This window comes from Caretta caretta, chromosome 6 (assembly GCF_965140235.1).
Source record: "Caretta caretta isolate rCarCar2 chromosome 6, rCarCar1.hap1, whole genome shotgun sequence".
Taxonomy (NCBI): domain Eukaryota; kingdom Metazoa; phylum Chordata; order Testudines; family Cheloniidae; genus Caretta; species Caretta caretta.
In genome coordinates this window covers 88,312,051-88,332,803 of record NC_134211.1, presented here as the reverse complement: position 1 = coordinate 88,332,803, position 20,753 = coordinate 88,312,051, and the positions used below count along the sequence as shown (strand labels likewise).

At 50.3% G+C, this 20,753-nt stretch overlaps 2 protein-coding genes across 8 annotated transcripts in view; one reads left to right on the top strand and one right to left on the bottom strand.

Moving 5' to 3' along the window:
* Positions 1-3,892, top strand: part of ABCD4 (ATP binding cassette subfamily D member 4) — a 34,285-nt gene extending 30,393 nt beyond the window's left edge. For all 7 annotated transcript variants that reach the window (XM_048855952.2, XM_048855951.2, XM_048855950.2 and 4 more), the window contains 2 exons: positions 1,945-2,060; positions 2,316-3,892. In XM_048855952.2, the coding sequence (XP_048711909.2) occupies positions 1,945-2,060; positions 2,316-2,411 (212 nt within the window). In that variant the 3' untranslated portion in view covers positions 2,412-3,892. The remainder of the gene's footprint in view (positions 1-1,944; positions 2,061-2,315) is intronic.
* Positions 627-20,371, bottom strand: LOC125639230 (acetyl-coenzyme A synthetase 2-like, mitochondrial). The gene is made up of 14 exons (XM_048855948.2): positions 19,718-20,371; positions 17,857-17,953; positions 17,443-17,642; positions 16,172-16,347; positions 13,830-13,982; positions 9,509-9,656; positions 8,699-8,836; positions 8,356-8,448; positions 7,765-7,877; positions 6,960-7,086; positions 6,092-6,219; positions 4,978-5,041; positions 4,317-4,438; positions 627-4,163 (listed from the first exon to the last, which is right to left on the bottom strand). The coding sequence occupies exons 1-14, from the start codon at positions 20,028-20,030 to the stop codon at positions 3,987-3,989; spliced, it is 2,049 nt and encodes a 682-aa protein (XP_048711905.2). The 5' UTR covers positions 20,031-20,371; the 3' UTR covers positions 627-3,986.
* Positions 20,372-20,753: the final 382 nt, after the last annotated feature.

Sequence of the window (20,753 nt, the reverse complement as noted above, 5' to 3'; positions counted from 1 at the left end):
CTCCGTCAGGGACACTTGTAACCCCACTTAGTGCAACATTTCATAGAAAAACATCAGAAGTTACTTTTCAAAGGTTGAGCTTATGGAGGCTCCTCTTCCTCGGCTGGCGGCTGTCATAACCGGGGCCCTGATGTTCCCCACAGTGCCACACAACCCACCCTTTGGTGTGGAATTGTGCTCTGGAATCTCAACTTTTGTTTGTTTTTCTAGCTCTAATGGTTGGGAAGATAAACTTGAAAACGTGACCTGCTCAGAATCCGCGCAGTGTTGTCTGCGTAGCAGCAGGCAGCCTGAAATAACTCTGAGCGGGAGTATTGTGCTTAGGAAGGAAAAATCAAATGCACAGCTACAAAATGGAGAATAACTGGCTCAGCAGCAACAAAGGATCTGGGCCCATAGTGGATCATAAATTGAATATGAACCAACAATGTGATGCATTTGAGAAAAGGCAAATATCCATTCTGGGTGTATTAACAGGAGTATCATATCTAAGCCATGGGAGGTAATTTTTCTACTCAGCACTGGCACAGCCTCAGCTGGCATATTGTGACCAGTTCTCAGCACAACAGTTGAAGAAAAATGTAGACAAATTGGAAGGAGTCCAGAAGAGAGCAACACAAATGATAAACAGTTTAGACAACCTGACTTTTATGAGGAAAGGTTAAAAAAAACTGGGCACGTTCAGTCTTGAGGAAAAAAGAGTGAAGGGGGGAAGCTGATAAATCTTCCAATATGTTAAGGTCTGTTATTGAGAGGATAGTGATCAGTTTTCTCCATGTCCATTGAAGGTAGGACAAGAAGTAAAGGGCTTAATCTGGAGTAAAGGAGATTCATGTTGCTATCAGGAAAAACTAACTATAAGGCTCGTTAAGCACTGAAACAAGTTACCAAGGGACATTGTGGAATCCCCATCACTGGAGGCTTTTAAAAAAGAGATTAGACAAAAACCTGTCCGGGTGATCTGGGTTGACTTGGTCCTGCTTCAGCGCAAGGAGCTGGACTAATTGACGACTTGAGGTCCCTTCCAGCCATTTATTTCTATGATCTATCCCATTCATCACATTGGGATGTTGATTCTGAAACCTAAAGATCCAAATGTACCTGGCAGCCTTGTTGAGCTGGATGTTTCTGCTAAAGTGAATCACCAATGGAAATGCTTACAGCACGATCCCCAGGCACCAACACCTGCAGCTTGTTTCCTCTCAACCCCTGCCACCAGTACAGAAATCTTTGGCATATTGAAAACTAAAAATTATGGAGTCTGTAAAATAAATTCAGTTTAATCTCTAACCAATACCCCAGGGACTCCAGGACTGTAGTATTAATAAACCTCTTCATTTTTAATTTAAGTGAAATGGCTGCAGAATTTCCAGTCTGCCCCACCAGCTTGTAGCTGAATTCAGAAACATTGCCACAGAATTGAGGTCCAGTTTGTGGAGTGAATGGGCCTGGGGTTCTAGCTTCCCCAATGTCGCCAGCCCTGGAGACTTTCTCATAGGGGAGACTTCCCCAGATTATAAGGTGTTTGAAGGGTCTTAGGGAAAGACAAACCCCAGTGATACTCACTGGCATCTGGCTGTGATGGAGGGGGTACGTGACGCGAGCTGCATTCTTTTGGCTGGAGTAGGAGTCCTTTTGGGAAGACCAGGTTTCCCCTTCAGCAGATAGTAGCTTTGGGAGCTGGGACCAGCGGTGAACAAAGGTCCCTACTCTGCTTCTCTGGTACCTTTTGTAGTTTGCCTAAGAGTCCCTCCATGGAGGTTTCAGCCTTGCCAGCTCCATGCAGCATGTGAGCAATGTTCTCAACAGCTGCTCAGTTCAGAATCCACACCTACAGGGAAGAGCAGGCTCGAGGGCAGGGATTGGTTGGGCTGGCTAGCTAGCCTGAGTGGTTGTAGTCCTTGGATGATGCCATGTTGATGGGGCTTTCTGCTTTGCTCTCAGTGTTGGATGAAGCCACCAGTGCTCTGACAGAGGAGGTGGAGAATGAGCTATACTGCACCTGCGCTCAGCTGGGGATGACACTAGTCAGTGTGGGACATCGCACCAGCCTGGAAAAGGTGAGACAGAGAGTGGCAGACCTATTTCCATCAGCAGTGTGGGGCCTGTTAGCTCCTGGACTGCATGTGGGACTGAACAGGGCAGGGAAGGGCAGGTGGATGAATGGGCGAGGCATATGTTGTCAGTGGGTGGATGGCATGGAGTTGGGCAGGGAGGGAGAGAGATGGTGGGGTGTATATGGGTCAGCTCCTGGGGAGGAAGTGGATCCCCCCCTTTGAAGCCAAGGCACTCAGTTGTGTGTTGCTGAATTGCAGTTTCACAGTTGGATTTTGAAACTCTCCCGAAGAGGAAGATGGGAACTAACAAGAACCGAGAGAGTGAGGCGGCTCCCAGCCAGTGAGGGATGCTGAACAACGTACTGAGGCTTGAGACTGGTTAATTACCCAGGAGCTGCAGAAACTACCTGCACCACAGGAGATACCTGATTAGTAGAACTGTAGGAACTGCAGAGCCACCAGGAGCCAATAAGTATTCAGGGAAGAAGGTGATGGTTTCTGGATTTTACTGAAGGAACCAGGGCTGAGTCTTTTCTTTCTGCTGCTTGTTGGGTGCTGCTGAGAGTGGAGGCTTCTGTCCCTCCCAGAGAGGGGCTTCTCCCCAAACCTTTCCCCTGGCATCTGATTCCCTCTTCCTGCCTATCGTGCTAGGGAGAGCAGAAGGAGCTCCTCTTCTTGCTGCTTTTGAGAGGGGATAACTTTGGGTGGAGTGGGGGAACTTCTGGGTGCCAGGAGAAGGCATCATTTGGTGCTATGCAAAGGCAGGGCCAGTGCTGCCTGCATTTGACTGCAGTGTGATGCTGGCTTAGAAAGGACCATAGTCTCCACAGGGACCATTATCATCTGGGCCTGAGGCTGGAATCTGTTTGGATGGACAGGGCCCATGTCTCCTCATTCTGTTCAGGGTCGTGCTCAGCACATGGTGGATTAGTCTATGGAGTTTGTGTCGTCTCACCCTAGGGTGAACCTCACTAGAAGCATTTTGCATGAAAATCCCAGGCCTGTTCGCATGGGGTATGTGTGTCAGCATTCATCAAGCAGCCTGAGCTGGTGCCAGGCAGCAGCCGCCACCGCCTCCTGTCATCCTGCACTAGGGCTGGCCTTACACGAGGGCTACGTGGGCGACTGCCTAGGGCATTGAGGATGCAGCGTCCGAGTGCCACAAGCTGGTGGCCCTGGGCTACCAGAGCAGGGGTGAGTGGAAGCTGGGCTGGAGCCTCTGGCCAGCTGGGCGGGGGGTGGGCAGTGCTGCCCTGAGCTGCCAGCCTTTCTGGGAGGTGCAGGTCAGCCGGGCTCATGCCTGCAGAGCCAGTGCACCCACTCTCCTCCTGCTAGGTGTGCAGGGGTGTATGGCCAGGGGAAACCCTGGGGTCAAACTTCTCCCTGTGCAGCCTGGCAGGCACCTGATCCCTGCACCCCATGCTGCAGTTCTCAAACTCCAAAGAAAGGCCGACTCTGTCTGCACCGCCACCCCTCCCCTACACAGACACAGTGCTGTGGCAGTGGGTTTGGAGCAGCAGCCGGAAAAGTGTCGGCGATTAGTGTTCTACATGGACATGCTGGAGCTGGGAGCCATCCTGAAGAGAGGCCTCCAATCTGGGGTTAACTAACCTCCCCCCTCTGCCTCCTTTCTTGTTATCCAGATGCTGGGAGGGGTATGGTGGCTTCTCACTAGGGCCTTCTGCTTCTCAGGGAGGAAGCAGGACCCCCTTCCTCACCCCCTCACTCCTACTGCCCCCAGACATGGTCACCTCTCAGAGGAGCGGTCTGCTTTGGAGGTTTAGTCCAAGGTCTTCAGTGCCGGTGTAAAAAATAAAGGTCTGATCTCAGCTGAATTACTGGTGCCTGCTGATTGGCTTTTTCTAGACTAGGTCCCAAATTTGATGGGGGTGGGAAGCGTGAAGAAAAGGGGAGCAGAGAGCACTCATGTTACTGGCCCTGCTCCTCCTGCAGGAGGCGCTTGTGCCCCTTGATGATCTCCTCTACAGCCTCGTGGTCATCTAAGGTGGTCAGGTCCCCAAGCTCATCTGCCTTGTTCTCTACAATCTTCTTCAGGACACGGCGCATAATCTTACCTGAACGGGTCTTGGGGAGCCGCTTTGTGACCTGTGGCAGAAAGGAGCAGAGTAAGCGCTGGAGCCCTAAGCTGTATCATCTGGGGCTGGGAGCAGTGGGGAAGGGGCTTCCGCCATGCTGTTGAGACAGGGTTGAGGGCATACAGGGTGTAGTATGGGCAGGAACAGGCCTACGGGCTGTTACCTGAACGTATTCAGGGCTTGCGTATTTTGCAATCTTCTGTGAGACCAGCTCCTTGAGTTCATTGCTCAGCCTCTCCTGAGAGATATCAGTCCCCTTCTTCAGCACAATGAACACATACGCTCCTGGGAAAAGATGGAGTTACTCATCCATGCACCAAGCCATGGTTCAGGGAGATGTCCAGTGCAGGGCTAAGCACTCTGCAGCTGGCTGAGATGCAACCTGAAGTATGATAGGGGCTGAGATGGTATGTCTGTGACCTAAGTGAATCTCTGAAATGGTATCACCAAAGCTGAGACTGTTCCTCTACAAGGCTACAGTTCCTCTACTCCAATGAAGTTGTGGGACCTCCCTCCTGAAGATGTCCTGGAGGGAGTCCTGTGTTGCCTGAAGCTGCAAGCCCCTGCAGTGTAATGCTACCAGAGACTTGCCCCCTTCCAGCTCAAAGCCATGTGGCTCTTGCGGTGACTCCCACCCCATACTCTGTGTCCTACAAAGCTTACTGTGTGTACCGCAGGGGTGAGTGTGGTCCCTGTGTCCCTATGCCCCAGTACAAGTCAGGTATGCAGTCACCCTGAGAATGACTCTTCCCCCCCCACCACTAGCCCTAGCAGCTGTGAAGCCCATTACAGAGATTGCAGTAGCAGGAATCAGAGCCCCTCACCTTCTCCTTTGATCTCATGAGGGAAGGCGATCACGGCTGACTCTGCCACTGCTCTGTGCTGATTCTGGAACAAAACAGGTCTGCATGTCACTTCAGCAGTCCTGGCAGGCTGTCCTGCCCCACACTGGCCTGGTATGTGGCAGAGAGATGGGGAGCTCCCAAGGTGGCCTCCATGCCCTCTTCCTACTTACCTGCCACAGTAGAGTGTAGGGAAGAGGCCTGACACCTCTGCTTCCCCTTCCAGCTCGGCTTACCTCTGTGAGTGGCAACTACCCACTCTGCTCCTCCCACCCCTGCTGCAGCAGAACCCAGTAACCTGTTCACAAGATCTCACTGGGTAGTCCCTGCTTACAAACCCAGGGACGTGTCGGCTCCAAAGAGCACTGAGAGACTCCAGTCACATAACAGTGGGGGCCTCCAAGGCTTAATAATCCCCTACATTTGCATGATGCTCTGAATTCACCTAGCTGTAGCCTGAGCTCCAAATAAACCCTTTTCTCTCCCTTGAGTGCAAGGATAGAGCTGGGGCCTGTGCTGTTAGAACAGCTTAGTTGTGATATTGGAGCTAAATACTTTGCCATCTCGTCTGATGCTGGTGAGGAAAGTGGAACTTACCATAGTGCAGCCCTGTGCTGGGCTTTTTGACAGAAAGGTAAGAAGGCCTGAAGTGTTTGCAGGGAGAAGGGGTTGCCCCCTACCCAGTAAAGCAGCAGGTACATACTCGTAGCTAGCTTGATGGAACTTGTGATGGGAAGAGTCCTAATGTGACTTGAGAAACGATGGCTGCATGTTGTGATCACTATCCCAGCTGGATAGCTCTAGAGTTGGTTGGAAATCAGAGTGGGAGTGGTAGAGATGAGAGAACTGCTCCTTCCACCCTACCTGCTCCAGGTAGAACTTCTGCCCCATTCCCTACAAAGCCTCCTGCTGGAGCAGAAAACTCGGGCATGATACCAAGGTGCTATGTTCACTCAGTGTTTCATGGCTTCTTTACTTAGAGGCCCCCGTGCCCCTGCTCTGCTCCCTGAAGAGGCTCTCCCCACCTCAGCTCTTTGGACTTGCTTATAAGCTAGGGGTCAGATGTTTGCCACTTCTTTCTGCCCAAGCCTCTTACCACAATATCTTCCAGCTCTGCGGTGCCTAGCCTGTGCCCGCTGACATTGATGACATCGTCCAGACGTCCTGTCAGCTGGTAATATCCTTGGCTAGTACGATAGGCTCCATCTCCCGTGAAGAAAAATCCTGTGATGATCAGAACCGTGAGAGTCTCTCACAGCTAGCCCATGCTAGCTACACTCTCTTCCCATTACCCATTCCCATTACCTCCAGGGCTTAGGTACACCCCTCCCCACATCAACACCATCCCCCTGTATACTATGCCCCCCCCAAACTCACAGCAAAGGGACTTCCCCACTCCCAGTCAACCTCATGGCTTCTCCCAGCTCTACAGCTCAGGGGCATTCTCCGTTACCACCCTTAATTCTGGGGTGCATGCTCCATTGCTGGACTAGCCCCATTCCCACAAGCCTGGGACACATGCCACAGTGCAGCCCTCCATGGTCTGGACACTCTTCTCTTCCCTTTCTCTCATTGCTACAGGAGCTGACATTATCATTTGTATTACAGAAGCAATTGGTGGTCCCCACTGAGATCAGGATCCCTTTGTGCTATATATACACACATGGTAAGGAGCTGTCCCTGTGCCAAAGAGCTTATGTTCCGAATAGATGAGACAGGCGAAGGGTGGAAGAAAGAAAGAGCCATCTCCATTTTACAGATGGGGAACTGAGGCACAGAGAGGCTACGTGACTTATCCAAAGTGTTGCAGTGAGTCTGTTGGAGCCAGGAATGTAACCCAGATCTCCCATGTGCCAGTCTAGTGCATTTGCCATAAAACACTTCTTCATGTGGCTCTAGAAGCACTCAGTCTCCAATCCATGATCAGCTGTGCGCCTTCCTCTGTCCTTCCCTGCAAATCCTACCTGGGTAAGGCATCAAGTAGGTTTCCAGAAATCTCTTGTGGTCATTGTAAATTGTCCGTGCCATTCCTGGCCAGGCCTGAGAGATGCAGAGGGCTCCAGAGACGCCATTCTGTGTTAGGACGTTTCCCTGGAAAATAATACCCTTTGTCATGACTGGGGCTGAGGGTAACCTTCATGCTTAGTCTTGGGTCTAGTTTTACCTGCCACATCCCCACCACAACCTTCTGACTGGGAGAGACATGGAGAGCAGTGGGGGAGGATCTAGTTCACACCACCCGCAGAGAGATGATGTGCATGTGTAGCCCACTCTGCTGCTTAACACCCGGTATTGGTCCATTGCTTCTGACAGAAGCCAGTTCTCACTCAGGCCCAGCTTGTTCTGTGCCCTTGTCCAGATCTTCTTCCCCTAGTGTGTTCCAGGCTCCCTGGGCACTGGCATATAGCTACAGCTATGATTGTAAGTCTAGCATGGCATCCGTTCAGTTACTGAGGAGCTGGAAACCACTGTTCCAGAAAATACCTTTGTAGCATTTCTGAGGCGAGCCTCCAAACTTCTCCCAGGACAGGGTGCTATAGAGAATGGTGCAGGAACACAGGCTGAGATGTCAAGGGGTTGCTACCAGCTCCCTTGCTGGAGTTGCTCGAAATAGGAGGATCTGTGGGGAGTGGGACATGACCTTGGGGGTGGGGGTGTGTGGAAGACAGGTGCAGCTTGCAAGTTCTCTACTTCCAGCTTCTGCCTCCTAGAGGGGACAGTATGGGAACGTTGGCTAAGAGAACCTCTGGACTGATGGTTGTAAGTTACCTTGTCATCCAGGAGGGCAGGGCTGATCCCAAAGAGTGGTCTCATGGCCATGCCTGGAAGAATCTCATCTCCAGGGCTGGATGGACGGGGAGAGATACAGATGCCTCCTGTTTCTGAGGTAAATGTAATGGTGACACCCATGAAATTAGGTCAAAGCGAAAGCTGTGGAATACTGCTAAGAAATCCACCTTCCCCCCTAAGTCTTGCATGGTTAATGCAGCTGCTTCCGTACCCATGCAGGGGTTACTGTAGGCAAGGCTCTCTGCTGTCTGGAGGTGGCTGGAAAAAATTGTTAATTAGAGATGGAAAGTCTTGCTCATCTAGTCCAGTGCTGGATTGGTCCCTACCGTCTCTTCTCCAGGTTAATTTTAAATGCTATCATTTATTTAACTGTCTGACCTGTGGTGGGGCCAAAAGGCTCCCTGTGCTGGGCACTTGGCTACAATGGGCCATGCACATCTATGGTGATGTCTAAATAATAATTGCCCCAAGCTGAACAATCCCAGATGGGTATTACACCTCCTAAGATGGGGAGATGACTGGGGAACTGCTTAAGTGCCTGTAATGGGAGGGGTCTTCTTTGCTTCTTACCAGTTTGCCACCATGTGTCAACTACTGGGCACCGTGCATCCCCAACCACGTTGAAGTACCACTCCCACGCTTCTGTGTTGATGGGTTCTCCCACTGCAAGGGGAAAGGGAGATGAATCGTGTTTAAGGGACAATTCAGAAAAATCTTTCTCCTTCCGATTTCCTTCGACATACTGGCTTTATCAAGATCATGGACCTGGGCCAACTAATAGGCCTTCTCCTTGGTGGTATATTCTCTCTCACTGCGAAGTACTGACCCAACACACACCTCTAATCCAGCCCACTACGGAACTGAGTCTGAGAGTGGTAGTCTGGTCAGCCCTGAACCATCACCTGGTACCAACCTGATCCAAGGGTCTTGAGGGAAGATCTGTCGTATCTCTTTACCCACTCGTCCCCATATCTCAGCAGCAAGCGAATTGCTGTGGGTGCTCCATAGAACTGATTAATTCGTAACCTCTCCACTGTTTCCCAGTAACGCCCTGGAATAGGAAACTGGGTCAGTTACCTCTAGAATTGGCTCATTCACCCTGATCCCAATACTTTCCTTGCTTCCATACCCCTGCTGTAGCCAGGCCAACCTAGCTCAGGATAAACACCAGGAGCAGCAGCAGTGGCTCTTTCCTTCCTTGAGAGCCCTTCCTGATAACCATCTCCACAGCGCTCTCTGCGGCAGGGAAGGGCACAGCTAGCATCCCCCTCAGGACCCTACCATGTGGAGGTGACTTCCCAAACATGTAATACACAAGAGACTACTCCAGAGAAGGAGGGATTTGCTCTTCTCCTTACTGCTCCACCCATGATTAAGATGGTTTCCTACCACCTCCCCTGGGGTGTGAGAGGAATTCAGTGTGTTCTTCAGCTCCACACAGGGACTCAACTTGTGCCATGGGGGCAGGAGTCTTTGATATGTGGGCTGAGATGGGAATTAATTTCAGGCCTCTCTCTCTTCTGTATAGAGCATCCAGGGTCACTTCCCTGCTTGCCAGAGATTTCAGAGCAGGGTTACATTCATGCATTTCTAATAGCTTCTTACAGTTTTAGCAGAATGGCTGCCAAGCATTTTTGAAGAAGGATCCTTGGTCCCTCAGTCCCACAGCCTCTTTCGGCTGCCCTTCCCTGAAGCCAGGACTCTTCTGAACTTCATTACTCACCAGGATTGGGGTACACTGGAGTGCTCTCAAAAAGGACTGTGGTACCTCCGTTGCACAGAGGGCCGTACACCACGTAACTGTGCCCCGTGATCCAGCCGATGTCGGCTACGCAGCCAAAGACATCCCCATCGTGGTAATCAAACACATACTGTGCAAAAAAAGAAGAGAGCAAGAGCTATAGCCTGGAGACAGGGCCCCTCCTACCACAGAGGTTGCCAGAGCAGCTCTTGTGTGGGAGAGATCTATAACTAAAGTCTCCTGTCTCTGCCAGTCTTGTCTTCCCCTTCATAGATGCCAAGGCCAGAAGGAGCCATTGTGATCACCTCACCTGCCCTCCTGTGTAACACAGGCCATAAAACTTCTCCCAAATAATTCCTAGAGCAGGTCTTTTAGAAAAAACATTCCATCTTGACTTAAACATTGCCTTTGATGGAGAATTCACCACAGGCTTGGCAAATTGTTCCAATGCTTAATTACTGTTCAAAATTTACACCTTATTTCCAGTCTGAATTTGTCTAGCTTCAACTTCTAGTTGTTGGATCATGTTATACTTTTCTCTGCTAGACTGAAGAGTCTATTATAAAATATTTCTTCCCCGCGTGAGTACTTATAGACTGTCATCAACTCACACCTTAATCTTCTCTTCAATCTAAATAGATTGAACTCCTTGAGTCTATCACTATAAGGCATGTTTTCTAATTCTTTAATCATTCTCATGGCTCTTCTCTGAACCTTTTCCAATGTATCAACATCCTTCTTGAATTGTGGACCCCAGAACTGGACACACTATTCCAGCAGCGGTTGCACCAGTGCCAAATACAGAGGTAAAATAATCTCTCTACTCCTACTTGAGATCCCCTTGTTTATCCCAGGATGCCGTTAGCTCTTTTGGCCATACTGTCACACTGGGAGATCCTGTTCACCTGATTATCCACCATGACTCCCAAATTGTTTTGAGTCACTGCTTCCCACCCTCTCTGCTACACCAATCTGTCACAGCTTGTCCCTGTTTAGCCTGTAAGCAGGGACTGGCCTATTCTGCATTTGCGCAGCACCCAGCACAATGGAGCCGTAGTCCTGGTTAGGGCCCTGCTGAAAAAGAAATAAATAACTAAAGCAGCTTCAGTCCTGTGCTGAGGAAAGGAGCCAGGGTCCTGATGCAAATTCAAACAAGCCAGTTCCCATTACTACTGGAGTCAACACTTGAGGACTGTCAGGAACTCCAGAAGACCCTTCTAAAGGTAGACTTGGCAACATGATTTCAGATGAAATTCACTGTTGGCAAGGGTATGCTTGTTGGAATGAATAATTTGGACCACTCCTTCACATTGCTGGATTCTAAATTGACTGGGACCACTCACGGAAAAGAGCTGCTTTGTGCAAACAAGTTATTAGGCTGTATAATGAATTGAACTGACCATGTGATACTGCCATTAGACAAATCAACAGTAAGTTCATAGCTGGAGTTGTGTTCAGCATTGCTTGTCACGTCACACACAGGTACAGTAGAAATAGAAATGAGTGGAGGCCTAGAGGACTTCCCTAAGAGGCCAGACTATTTAGTTCAAAGAGGAGATGAGTCAGAGGGGATGTGACAGTGGTGTATCGATTTGCTAGTAAAAAAAAAAAAAAAAATTTCTTTCCACTTGCCAGCCCTCTAACTCCCCCGTGAGCAGAACTGGGCTCCTTCCACCTCACAACACTCTCTAATAAGGACAAATAGTTGCACTGCTGCTCTGCAAGCCAAACTCGATTCCAACCCTCTCTTCTTGCGGCGTTGGCTCTGCAGGGCTAGCAGGCGGACACCCCTCTGTCCCTCTCCGCAAGGTAAGCCTGGCTCCGCACCAGCACAGGGAGCCGGAGTTCATACCTTGCTATTTTCCACACCCTCCCATTTCATTGGATGTAGGGGGAGGGACAGAATGTCCTAAAGTAACTGGATAGCAGGGCTGGCCCTGAGAGTGAAACCTGTATTTTACTTGGGCCTGGCTCCTCTTACTCCATTTCCCATCTGTTTCCCACCAAGCAAGTTTCCCAGTGTAATGTCTCTTGGAAGCCCTTTGTTTCTTGGCGGTTGCTCTGGGATCCGCCCTTTCCAACAATACTTTAAAAGCCTTTCGTCCCTTACTAACATGCTCTAGCGGCCATTAGGTTTGCTGTGGCAATGCTCCAGCAGCTCCCCGCAAAGTGGGCCCTGCTGACAGGAGGGTGACAGATGAGGATTCCAGGGGTGAGGAAGGCTCTGGTGTGTTTGTAATGGAAACTCGCTGTCCTCTGAGCTAGTCTCTGTTTAAAGTAACAGAGTATTCAAGCAGCAGCAGCTTGCTGAACCCACCCGGGGAAAACGAGCCGGAATTCATTCCAGCTCTGGTCATGTTTTCCAGAGCAGCTGGAGCTAAAGTGGCCTTGTGTTGGAATTGGACAGTGCTGCCTCATTCCCACATTCCTGTCCTGGGACAACATCCGCTGCTTTGTTCTGTGTCCAATCACTGGCTCCCTGATTTCCACATGTCCCACCCCCAGGCACACAGGGCATTTCAGACTTAAGTCACCAGATCTGGCCTCACATGAATGCTAGATGCACCAAGGCTAGGACTGGAGCCCTCTGGTAAGAGGGCCTGGGTGGAGGTGTGAAGGTCCCTGGATCAGGTATAGGGGGAGCTTGCCCATGGCTAAGGAGCCCACACTGAGGTGTTTAGAAAGGGACTTGTCTCATGAGAAGCCAGAAGGGTGGCTCTTGTGTAAGAATGGCAGGCCCTGGTGGTCAGTGGGCAGGATTGAACCTGGGACCTCTGGAGCTTAGTGCATGAGCGTCTACTGCATGAGCTAAAAGCCACATGGCTGTTAGCTAAGGCTGTAGAGCAGACTCACTAATCTCTCTCTCTCTCTCTCTCTCTCTAAGTGGTCTTGGTGCCACTAGATGGGACAGAACACCACACCCAGGAGGTGTGTGGGTTACACTTGGAAGCTGTTTGCTTGGTGAACTGTCTCAAGCAATGGACTTTTCCCCACTTCCCTTGGGGGGCTGTTCTGCAGCCCAGTACTGTGCTGTCTCAGGAACACGAGTGTGGCTCAGCACGTGAGCTCCCAGCAGCTCGGTCTCCAGCTCTCTCTCATGTCTACACAGCAAAAAACCAACAACCCCGCGGCAGTGAGTCTCTGCACCTAAGTCAACGGGTGCCCAGTGCTCACGCTACAGCACTAGAAATAGCCATGTAGACATTCATGCTCAGGCTCTGAAGCCCGGGGGAAGAGGGTGAGTGTCAGAGCCTGAGCTCCAGCCTCAGCGGGAATGTCTACACAGCTAGTTTTAGTGGCGTGGCATGAGCCTGAGTCTGTATACCCAGGCTCTGAGACTCGCTGCCATGGGGTTTTTCCCCCCAAGTGTAGATGTATCTTCAAAGGTCTTGCCTACAGGCAACCTAATGACTGGAATAAAATCTGGGACATTGCTGTCTGTTTTAGGGGCTTCCTCTTCCCAAAGCTACCTCTGCTCCATTGAAGTATGGACCCCTCTCTTTAGTGCTCTAGGGGCTCTCTTCAGGAGCAGAGCTTTCACTCTCATGTATGCTTGGGGGTAGTTGAAGCTCAGAACACAGGGGAGAGGGGGCTTGGAGATCTCTCTCTCTCTCTCTCTCTCTCTCTGTAAGTATATCCTGTATTCCCCATTGCCGGCCTGTAAGCAGGTTGCTGGCTAAACTGCAACAGAGCTTATGCAGAGAAGGAAAAGGCTGGAATATTTCTGTAAAATACCAGCCATTTCTCCCTCTCCATCCCCTGGAATAAACTGGCTGGGTGTCTGAGCAATGCTTTTCTCTGTGGGTAGAGCATCCTCCCTGAACCGATTGGCTCAGGGCGTGGCGAGGACAGAAGAAGGAAAAAACAAATGTTTAAACATAAATGACTGTAAATATAAAACCTGTGTCTTGCTGGCATTTGCTGCTCCTCCCCCCCTTTCTACCTCACTTGTCATCTTGGCAGCTCTTTGAGGCATAGACCGTCTCTTCCCAAGGGTTGGAGCAGTGCCCAGCAGAACAGGGCACCCAGGTCTACCTGGGGCCTCTGGGTGCTACTATAAGTAATGAATAATTGACCTGCTCTAGAACATGCACTGGTGCCCCCTGTTGCCTGGACTCAGTCCTGCTCCATTCCTAGTAACCGTCTTGCTCTCCAGCAGCTGGACCCCTAATAACATTAGCAGCTCCCAGATTGTACTTTAGCTCAAATAGTAGAGACATGATCTTGTCATCATAGCTTGGTAGTTCTGCTGCCTGTACGCCTTGACCCGACGTCCCCGGTGTCCGTGTCTAGGCCTCATTACCTTGTGTGTGATGGCAGCATAGAGCAAGTATCCTGCCTGCGAGTGGACCAGCCCCTTGGGTTTGCCAGTACTGCCTGATGTGTAGAGAAGGAACAGCAAGTCTTCACTCTCCATGGCAGCAGGCTCACAGCATACATCCTCTTTCATCATTTCCTATGACACAAAGCAGAGTGGTTCTCACTCAGCTCCAGGATCTCCTCACAGCCCCCAGATTTCCCTCCATTCTCCCCACACTTGCTCTGACCTTACATTTCATTAGTCATTTACTAAGCCCAGAAGAGCTGAATGGAAAGCATTGTATATGTCAGAGAAATGAACCCCACTGTGGCTTATTCCTCTGCTGCCTGGTGACAGGCCAACGCTGCTTGGCAGGGGGATAGCACTGCGGAGGCTGGGACAGCACTCTAGCAAACCAGATCCTAACCCCTCTCCCCACATTCAGGCTCTTGAATCCTGTTGCTTCTTCCTTCCTACATTTCTCAAGTCCATCCCTTCCTCTCCTTCCATATGGCTAATGTCTCGTCCAATTGGTCAATTCTCATCTTCGTTGCTGCAGCCTCTGCTGCTCTTGCTTCCCTGCCTGATCCTCTCCAGTACATACCAGAATGGGTGCTGCCACTGTGACCATGCCACCCACCTCTCTTCAGAGCCCTTCAGTGTCTTCCTTTCACCTTCCACATCTGGTTTAAGGTCCTTTTCCTCCCGCTCACAAGGCCCTACAGAACGCTGCCCCATCAACATCTTTGCTCTCATTTCCTCCTCTATTTCCTTAGCTTCCTAATCATGTCTTTGCATCTTCTTCTATGCTGCCCTTCAGCTTTGAATTCCCTCCCACTCCCAAACGCTCACCCCTTCTTCATTCAGCTGGCTCCTTAAAACGCAGAACTACTCTGGAAAGTGACTATCAAAATGGCACCAATGGGAGCAGTGTTTATTGTTTTTCACTCTTGCCAGATCAAGTGTGCTGTGTTCAAGTAAACGGAGGGGTTCTCTTCCACATGCTGGCACCACAAACTCCCCGTGGGTTCTGAGGGTCAAGCTGGCTCTTGCTGGCTCCGGCATCACCACCAGTAATAACGATTCTGCAGTTGGGGGCGCACTTAAAAATTCTGCTGAGGCCCTGTCCAGAATAGACTCCAGCTCCCTCTCCCAGGCCTGTGTAGCCAGCAGGAGTAAAAGGCTGTAATCACTGAGCCAGCAGCTCTAATGCTGAACCCTGCCACAGAGCAGATCTCCTGAGTAGGAAGAGGCCATTTGTTCCTGTCACTTTTCTCACCATAACAGAATTCTATGAGAAGCCTTCTCATGTTAATTAGGTTATTTGTTGAGCACAGACAGTGAGCTCCGCTCTGTACAAAACATGGTGGAGGCAGTTGTTCTGAACCCAGGAGCTAACAACAAAATACTTCTTCAGCAAGCATGAGTGCTGCTCCCCTGAGGTCTGACCATCATTGGGTGCATTGTGCCTCACTAGGAGCGTAAACACCAAGAGAGACAGCCCGCGTCACTGTCTAGGCCAGGGGTAGGCAGCCTATGGCACGCGTGTCAGAGGCAGCACGTGAGCTGATTTTCAGTGGCACTCACACACCCCAGGTCCTGGCCACCGGTCTGAGGGGCTCTGCATTTTACTTTAATTTTAAATGAAGCTTCTTAAACATTTTAAAAACCTTATTTACTTTACATACAACAATAGTTTAATTATATATTATAGACTTACAGAAAGAGACCTTCTAAAAACGTTAAAATGTATTACTGGCACACGAAACCTTAAATTAGAGTGAATAAATGAAGACTCGGCACACGGCTTCTGAAAGGTTGCTGACCCCTGGTCTATGCCTTGTATAGCACTGACTGCTAGGACTGCCGTCAGTAAATGTGGCCCCACCCAGACTGGAATAGAAGGGTACTGCAGGCCAGGAATAAGGTGCATGGACAAAGCTGTGTGGAGAGCCCAGGGCTGGAATAGCAGGGCGTGCTACAGGCCAGGTCTGAGGTACATGGACAGATAGTTTTCAAGGTCTTGCCCACACTATTGCAGGCTCTGGTTAGTGCTGCCAGCCCCTGATGTTACACAGAGAATATTGTGTCTCCAAGAGCTCCCCACATTAACTCACTCATTCATTCTGGAAAGCAGGGCAACTGTTGTTGGGAAGGTTCCTGGCCTGGGCATTAAGCTTCGGACCACGACGCTATTACCCCAGAACAATGTCCCCAGTGCAACTAAGTGCAAACAGGGTCCTTTGGGCTGGGCTGGAAACCCTCCCCCACCACTTCTCCTGATTCCCTCGAGCAGATGTCCTACCCTAGGGGGAAGTTGGTGGTACCTTCATATGGCATCTCACCTCCTCCAGTGGCACATCCAGTTCTGACATGGGAACCTTCTGCTCAGTCCTCATGGAAACCAGAACTCGCTTCACCAGTGGGCACGCATGCACGGCCTGGTCCACTGTCTGCTTCAGCTCAATAACCTTGCCCCCCCGCAGCCCCTGATTCACAGTGATCACTGTCTCTGACTGCGCTGAAGAGGGCAAAAGAGAAGAAAATGAACAGCAGCATGATCAGCCCTTCCCCTCAGCCCAGCTGCCCCTCATCATTATTACCAGGGTGTCTAGCGCCCCCTCCCCCCCAGCTCCAGACACACATCTAACCCTGCCCTGCCCCACATGCCTTTTATCTCTCCTTCCCCCTCCCATCTCCAGTTTTCATGGCCTCTCTTTAAAATAAGAGCAGCAGTTTTAAACTCTTTCTTTCCCATTAATGTGTCCCATTAAGTCTCATACAACTTGATGAGAGGCAGCACTCCAGGCCCTTGCTCCCTCTGTTGAGGCAGAGAACTCAAGCCCCCACACCAAGAGACAATGGCCTGACAGACCCTGCTGCTCTAGGAGCTTATTTTTAAAATGCTGAATTTGATGAAGCTGGGCATAGCATCCACCGGGCTGGAAGAGGCTTCTAGTGAGACCTAGTGAATAGCCTTGCATCAGGGGAGGCCCTCTACCGGGATACAGTATTTAGTCCTCTCCTCCCTGCCGTGCATCATCATGGCAGGATTTCTTAATCATCCCTGATAGGGCAGGGGATGTTTCTCCTTAAAGAGGTCCAAGGAGCAGCATTCCAGCACCGTCCCTTGGCAGCATGTGCCACTGCTGAGCTCTGCTTAGGGTTAGAGAGCGTCTCTGAATATTGAACCTGAACTTCCCTGGCTGCATCTTAAGCCTCTTCCTTCCAGGCCTGCCCGTGGGAATGAGCGATCCCTGTGCAAACCGTTTCATCTCCCTCAGTCGACTTCCTGGCTGCAGCTTTTATTTTCCAAACCGTCTCTCAGGGCAGGGCTTGTCTGTAGCTACAGCTTGTGGGGAGTTGTGGTGATGTTCTTGGGTGGCCTGAGCATGTGGTCCAGGGCTCACTTGTTTCCTCCACTCCCTCAGGCCTCTCTCTCCTCCATGGCTGGAGGAGTAAGAACGCCGGGGCCAGAAAGCTTTGGGCACAATCCCCACACCCTCAGCCCCACTGGTCACTGAAGCTGACAGGGGTTTATATTGTTCTCCAAGGGGCCAGGCTGAAGGGACAATTTGTGCACAGAGCACCTATCAGTTGTGAAGAAGGCTCTTACCATCCCGGATCCTGTCAGCTAGAGCCTCGGAGCTGAATCCGGCAAATACCACTGTGTGTACGGCTCCTATCCGGGCACAGGCTAGCATGCTTGCCACAGCCAGAGGGCATGGGGGCATGTAGATGGTGACTCGGTCACCTTTTTTTACTCCCTGTCGTTTCAAGGTGTTTCCCAGACGGCAGGTCAACTCAAGCAGTTCTCTGTCCAAAGAAACCAGCTTGTAGTTAGAAGCTCTCCCATCCCAGAAGCCTCTCTGAACTGGGAACAGATGGGGCTAGCTTCCCTTCCCTTCCCTTCCCTTCTGGGAGCCCCGCAGAGCTGGAGATAAATGACTCTGGTCCCTTAATCAGATAAGTAACCATACCAGCCCTCTGTGCTCAATTCCTCTAGCTCAGGATTGGGGTAAGTACTGACCTGTATGTAACCCGAACTTCTTTCCCAGGCTCATCTTTCTCCCAGATCAGGGCCACTTTGTTTGGGGCTATATGGACATGTCGATCCAGACAATTCACTGAAAGAGAAGATTGACTGTCATTACTCTCTGAGCTATTTTCAATTCTAGTAAAGCCAGTGCTCGCCACTTCATTTTCTGAATACAATCAGGGTGGCTGCATTGTAAGTTTGACTGTTATTCAACCCCTTAAACCACATCATTGCTTTAGCACCAGCCATCAGGTCAGAAGCACCACCCCAATCCCACTCCCACACCTTCCTTCCTGCCACACCCATGACCATCCTCATCATCCTTACTTGCAATCTGCACATTCCTAACCAGAAACTGCCCCCAAACACCCTGAGTAACCATAACAGCCCTCTGCACTCCTCCTTGGTGGCTCTCTGAGTGCCTCATGAATATTAACTCAGTCATTTCTCAGCAACCCTGTGTGGCAGGTAAGCAATCCACAGGGAACACTACACCTCCCACTGAAATGCAGCTGCCTCTTTAGTGGAATGAGGCAGCTATTAAACAGTGACAGCAGCACTCCAGAAGGCAGTTTAGGACAGGAAGTGAGGAGCGCTGCAGAGGGAATGTAGGGAAGTAGAATGCAATCACCTGAGATGAAATAGGGCCAGAACTCTGGGGGTATGTAGAGTTCCTTGGAATGTTGAATGACCACAAGCGGTCAAGACCTTGGTTTTAAATCTTATCCCAAAGTGGGCTCCTCTGAAAGCACTAGTGTTGCCAACACTTGTAGTTTTATTGGGAGTCTAATTACATATGTTGTTCGTTGTAGAGCTCCAGCTCCCAGAGTTGCGATTAGGTGAGACTTTCAGCTTTCATTTAGTTAATTTCTCTCCCTCATGGTTCCAGAGAAAAGCTTGAAAAAACTGACCCCTGAAGGCTCAAAAACCAGAAGGCAAATAAAAAAAGAACTAAAACTTATTTTTGAAATCTCATGATTTTGGGGGGCCTGACTCACGATTTGAGTGATTGGGGTTGGCAGTGCTGCTATCTAGCGCTGTGAAGAGGCATTAGTTGATAATGGATAAGGGAAGAGCACTAACTTCTATTTGATGACCTCAGTAGTACATGGGTGCACCTTTGAGGACTCCCACAAAAGGGTACTGACCAGGCCCAATGACACAGCTTGCGAGAGCAGCTAGGCTCACAGCACATGGTGGTCCAGCTGTATTCATACATCCTAATGAGACACACTTGCTCCCCTACAACCAATCACATTCCTACACACCTACTACACACAGCCAATTGGAACGTTCCTGGCAGGCGTCCTCTGGCTGAACTTGTGCCTGGATCTGAGAAACCATCCCTCATTTGAACCCTTTTACCAGACCGTGCTGCTCAGCTCTACCTCCCTAGTTTTTCTTTAAGTGTTGGATTGAGTGACACCGTTGAGCACTCCTGGATTTGTGTGTGAGGAGAATAAGACTGGGAACAAACACGCCAGGGAAAGTGGGGGTCAGAGGCAGGTGCTGTCCTAGACTCACACCCTCGCTCTCTGACACACGTTCTTCCCTTGCCTTCCTCCCTCTTTGATGTCTGTTCCTCAGACTATTCCTCTCAGTTTAGGATTTCCACATGCAGGGGAAAGACAGATTGGTGCACTTCCAAGAAAGTGTCTAAAAATAGAAAGCTAATTCTTGCTGCCATAGAACTTCCCCAGTAGCAACTGGCTAACAGAAGGAGTTAAAGGTGTGTGCATTCCCAGGAACAGATTCATGAGACTGAAAAGGATCCATCCTGAAGATGCTGGGACCAGGTGGGTTCCCCAAGAGGCCAGCAAACTAGGGTGGGGAGGTCTGGCTTCCTGCTTACCTGCTACATTCAGTTGTCCTCCCAGGAACCAGGACACCCAGCCCTGCTGTAGATTACAGTCTTGTACAGAGTGAAAAGGATTAATCCACATGAGTCGGTTTCTCCCTAGAGCTCCCCAGAATTCATCTGCCTGCTCCACTGACACCTTGTACAGCCCTGGGTGGTCCCTTGATCCAGGGAACGCTGCAGCTTCTGGCATATATGCAGTCAGGGGCCCGCCACTCCAAGCTCTAGCTATTCCAGAAGAAAAGGGTCCTCTAGAGGATTGACAGAAGACTTTTAGGCAGCAAGCCCTAGGAAGCAGCCAGGCCATGATCCAGGGTTGCAAGAGAGATCCCCAACTCTGCAACAATCAGGAAATGGTCTTCAGAACTCTGCTTTTCTTCTTTAGGTACAAAACTCAGGCTAAGTGCTTTCAGTCTGCCCTGGAGCCGTGGCGTTGAACGGGAAGGAGTGGAGTGTTAGTTGGGTCTCTCTCTGTCCATCAGATTATAAATCTGCACTCAGCAGACAGCTCAAGAGGTGCGCCGTCTCTTCCTGACACGCTTTCTCGCCTGTTCCAGATGGATACATGAAAAGGAAATTCAGTCCCTTCTAAGGGAGGAAAGAGGGTGGGCTCTAGGAATGTTTGACTGGAATAACCTTCATGCTAATCTGAATTCTGACGACTGCTCTTGCACTGAAGCCAGAACTGGCTGGTGATTGTATTCTCAGCAGCCGGAGCAATCCAGGCTGGCCTGTGTCACCTTACACTTTCCCTTTGTCCTATCATTAACCTGCCCTTGCTTAGAGGTTGAATGGAACAGTTTGCCTGCTAGATTGATCTGGCCCCACCCAAGCCTCCTGACTCTCTGCTCCGCTTGAATTCTTTTCCCAATCTCACTTTGTGCCTCCCCCACTCACGCTGCCCCCTGTACCTGTAATTATTTCCCTTCCTTTATGTTCCAAATGACCTCACTCTCCTCAGTCAGAATCCTCCTAAAAATACTCTTCTGAAGTCTTTCAGCCACAGTCCACCACAGAACTATGGGTCTAT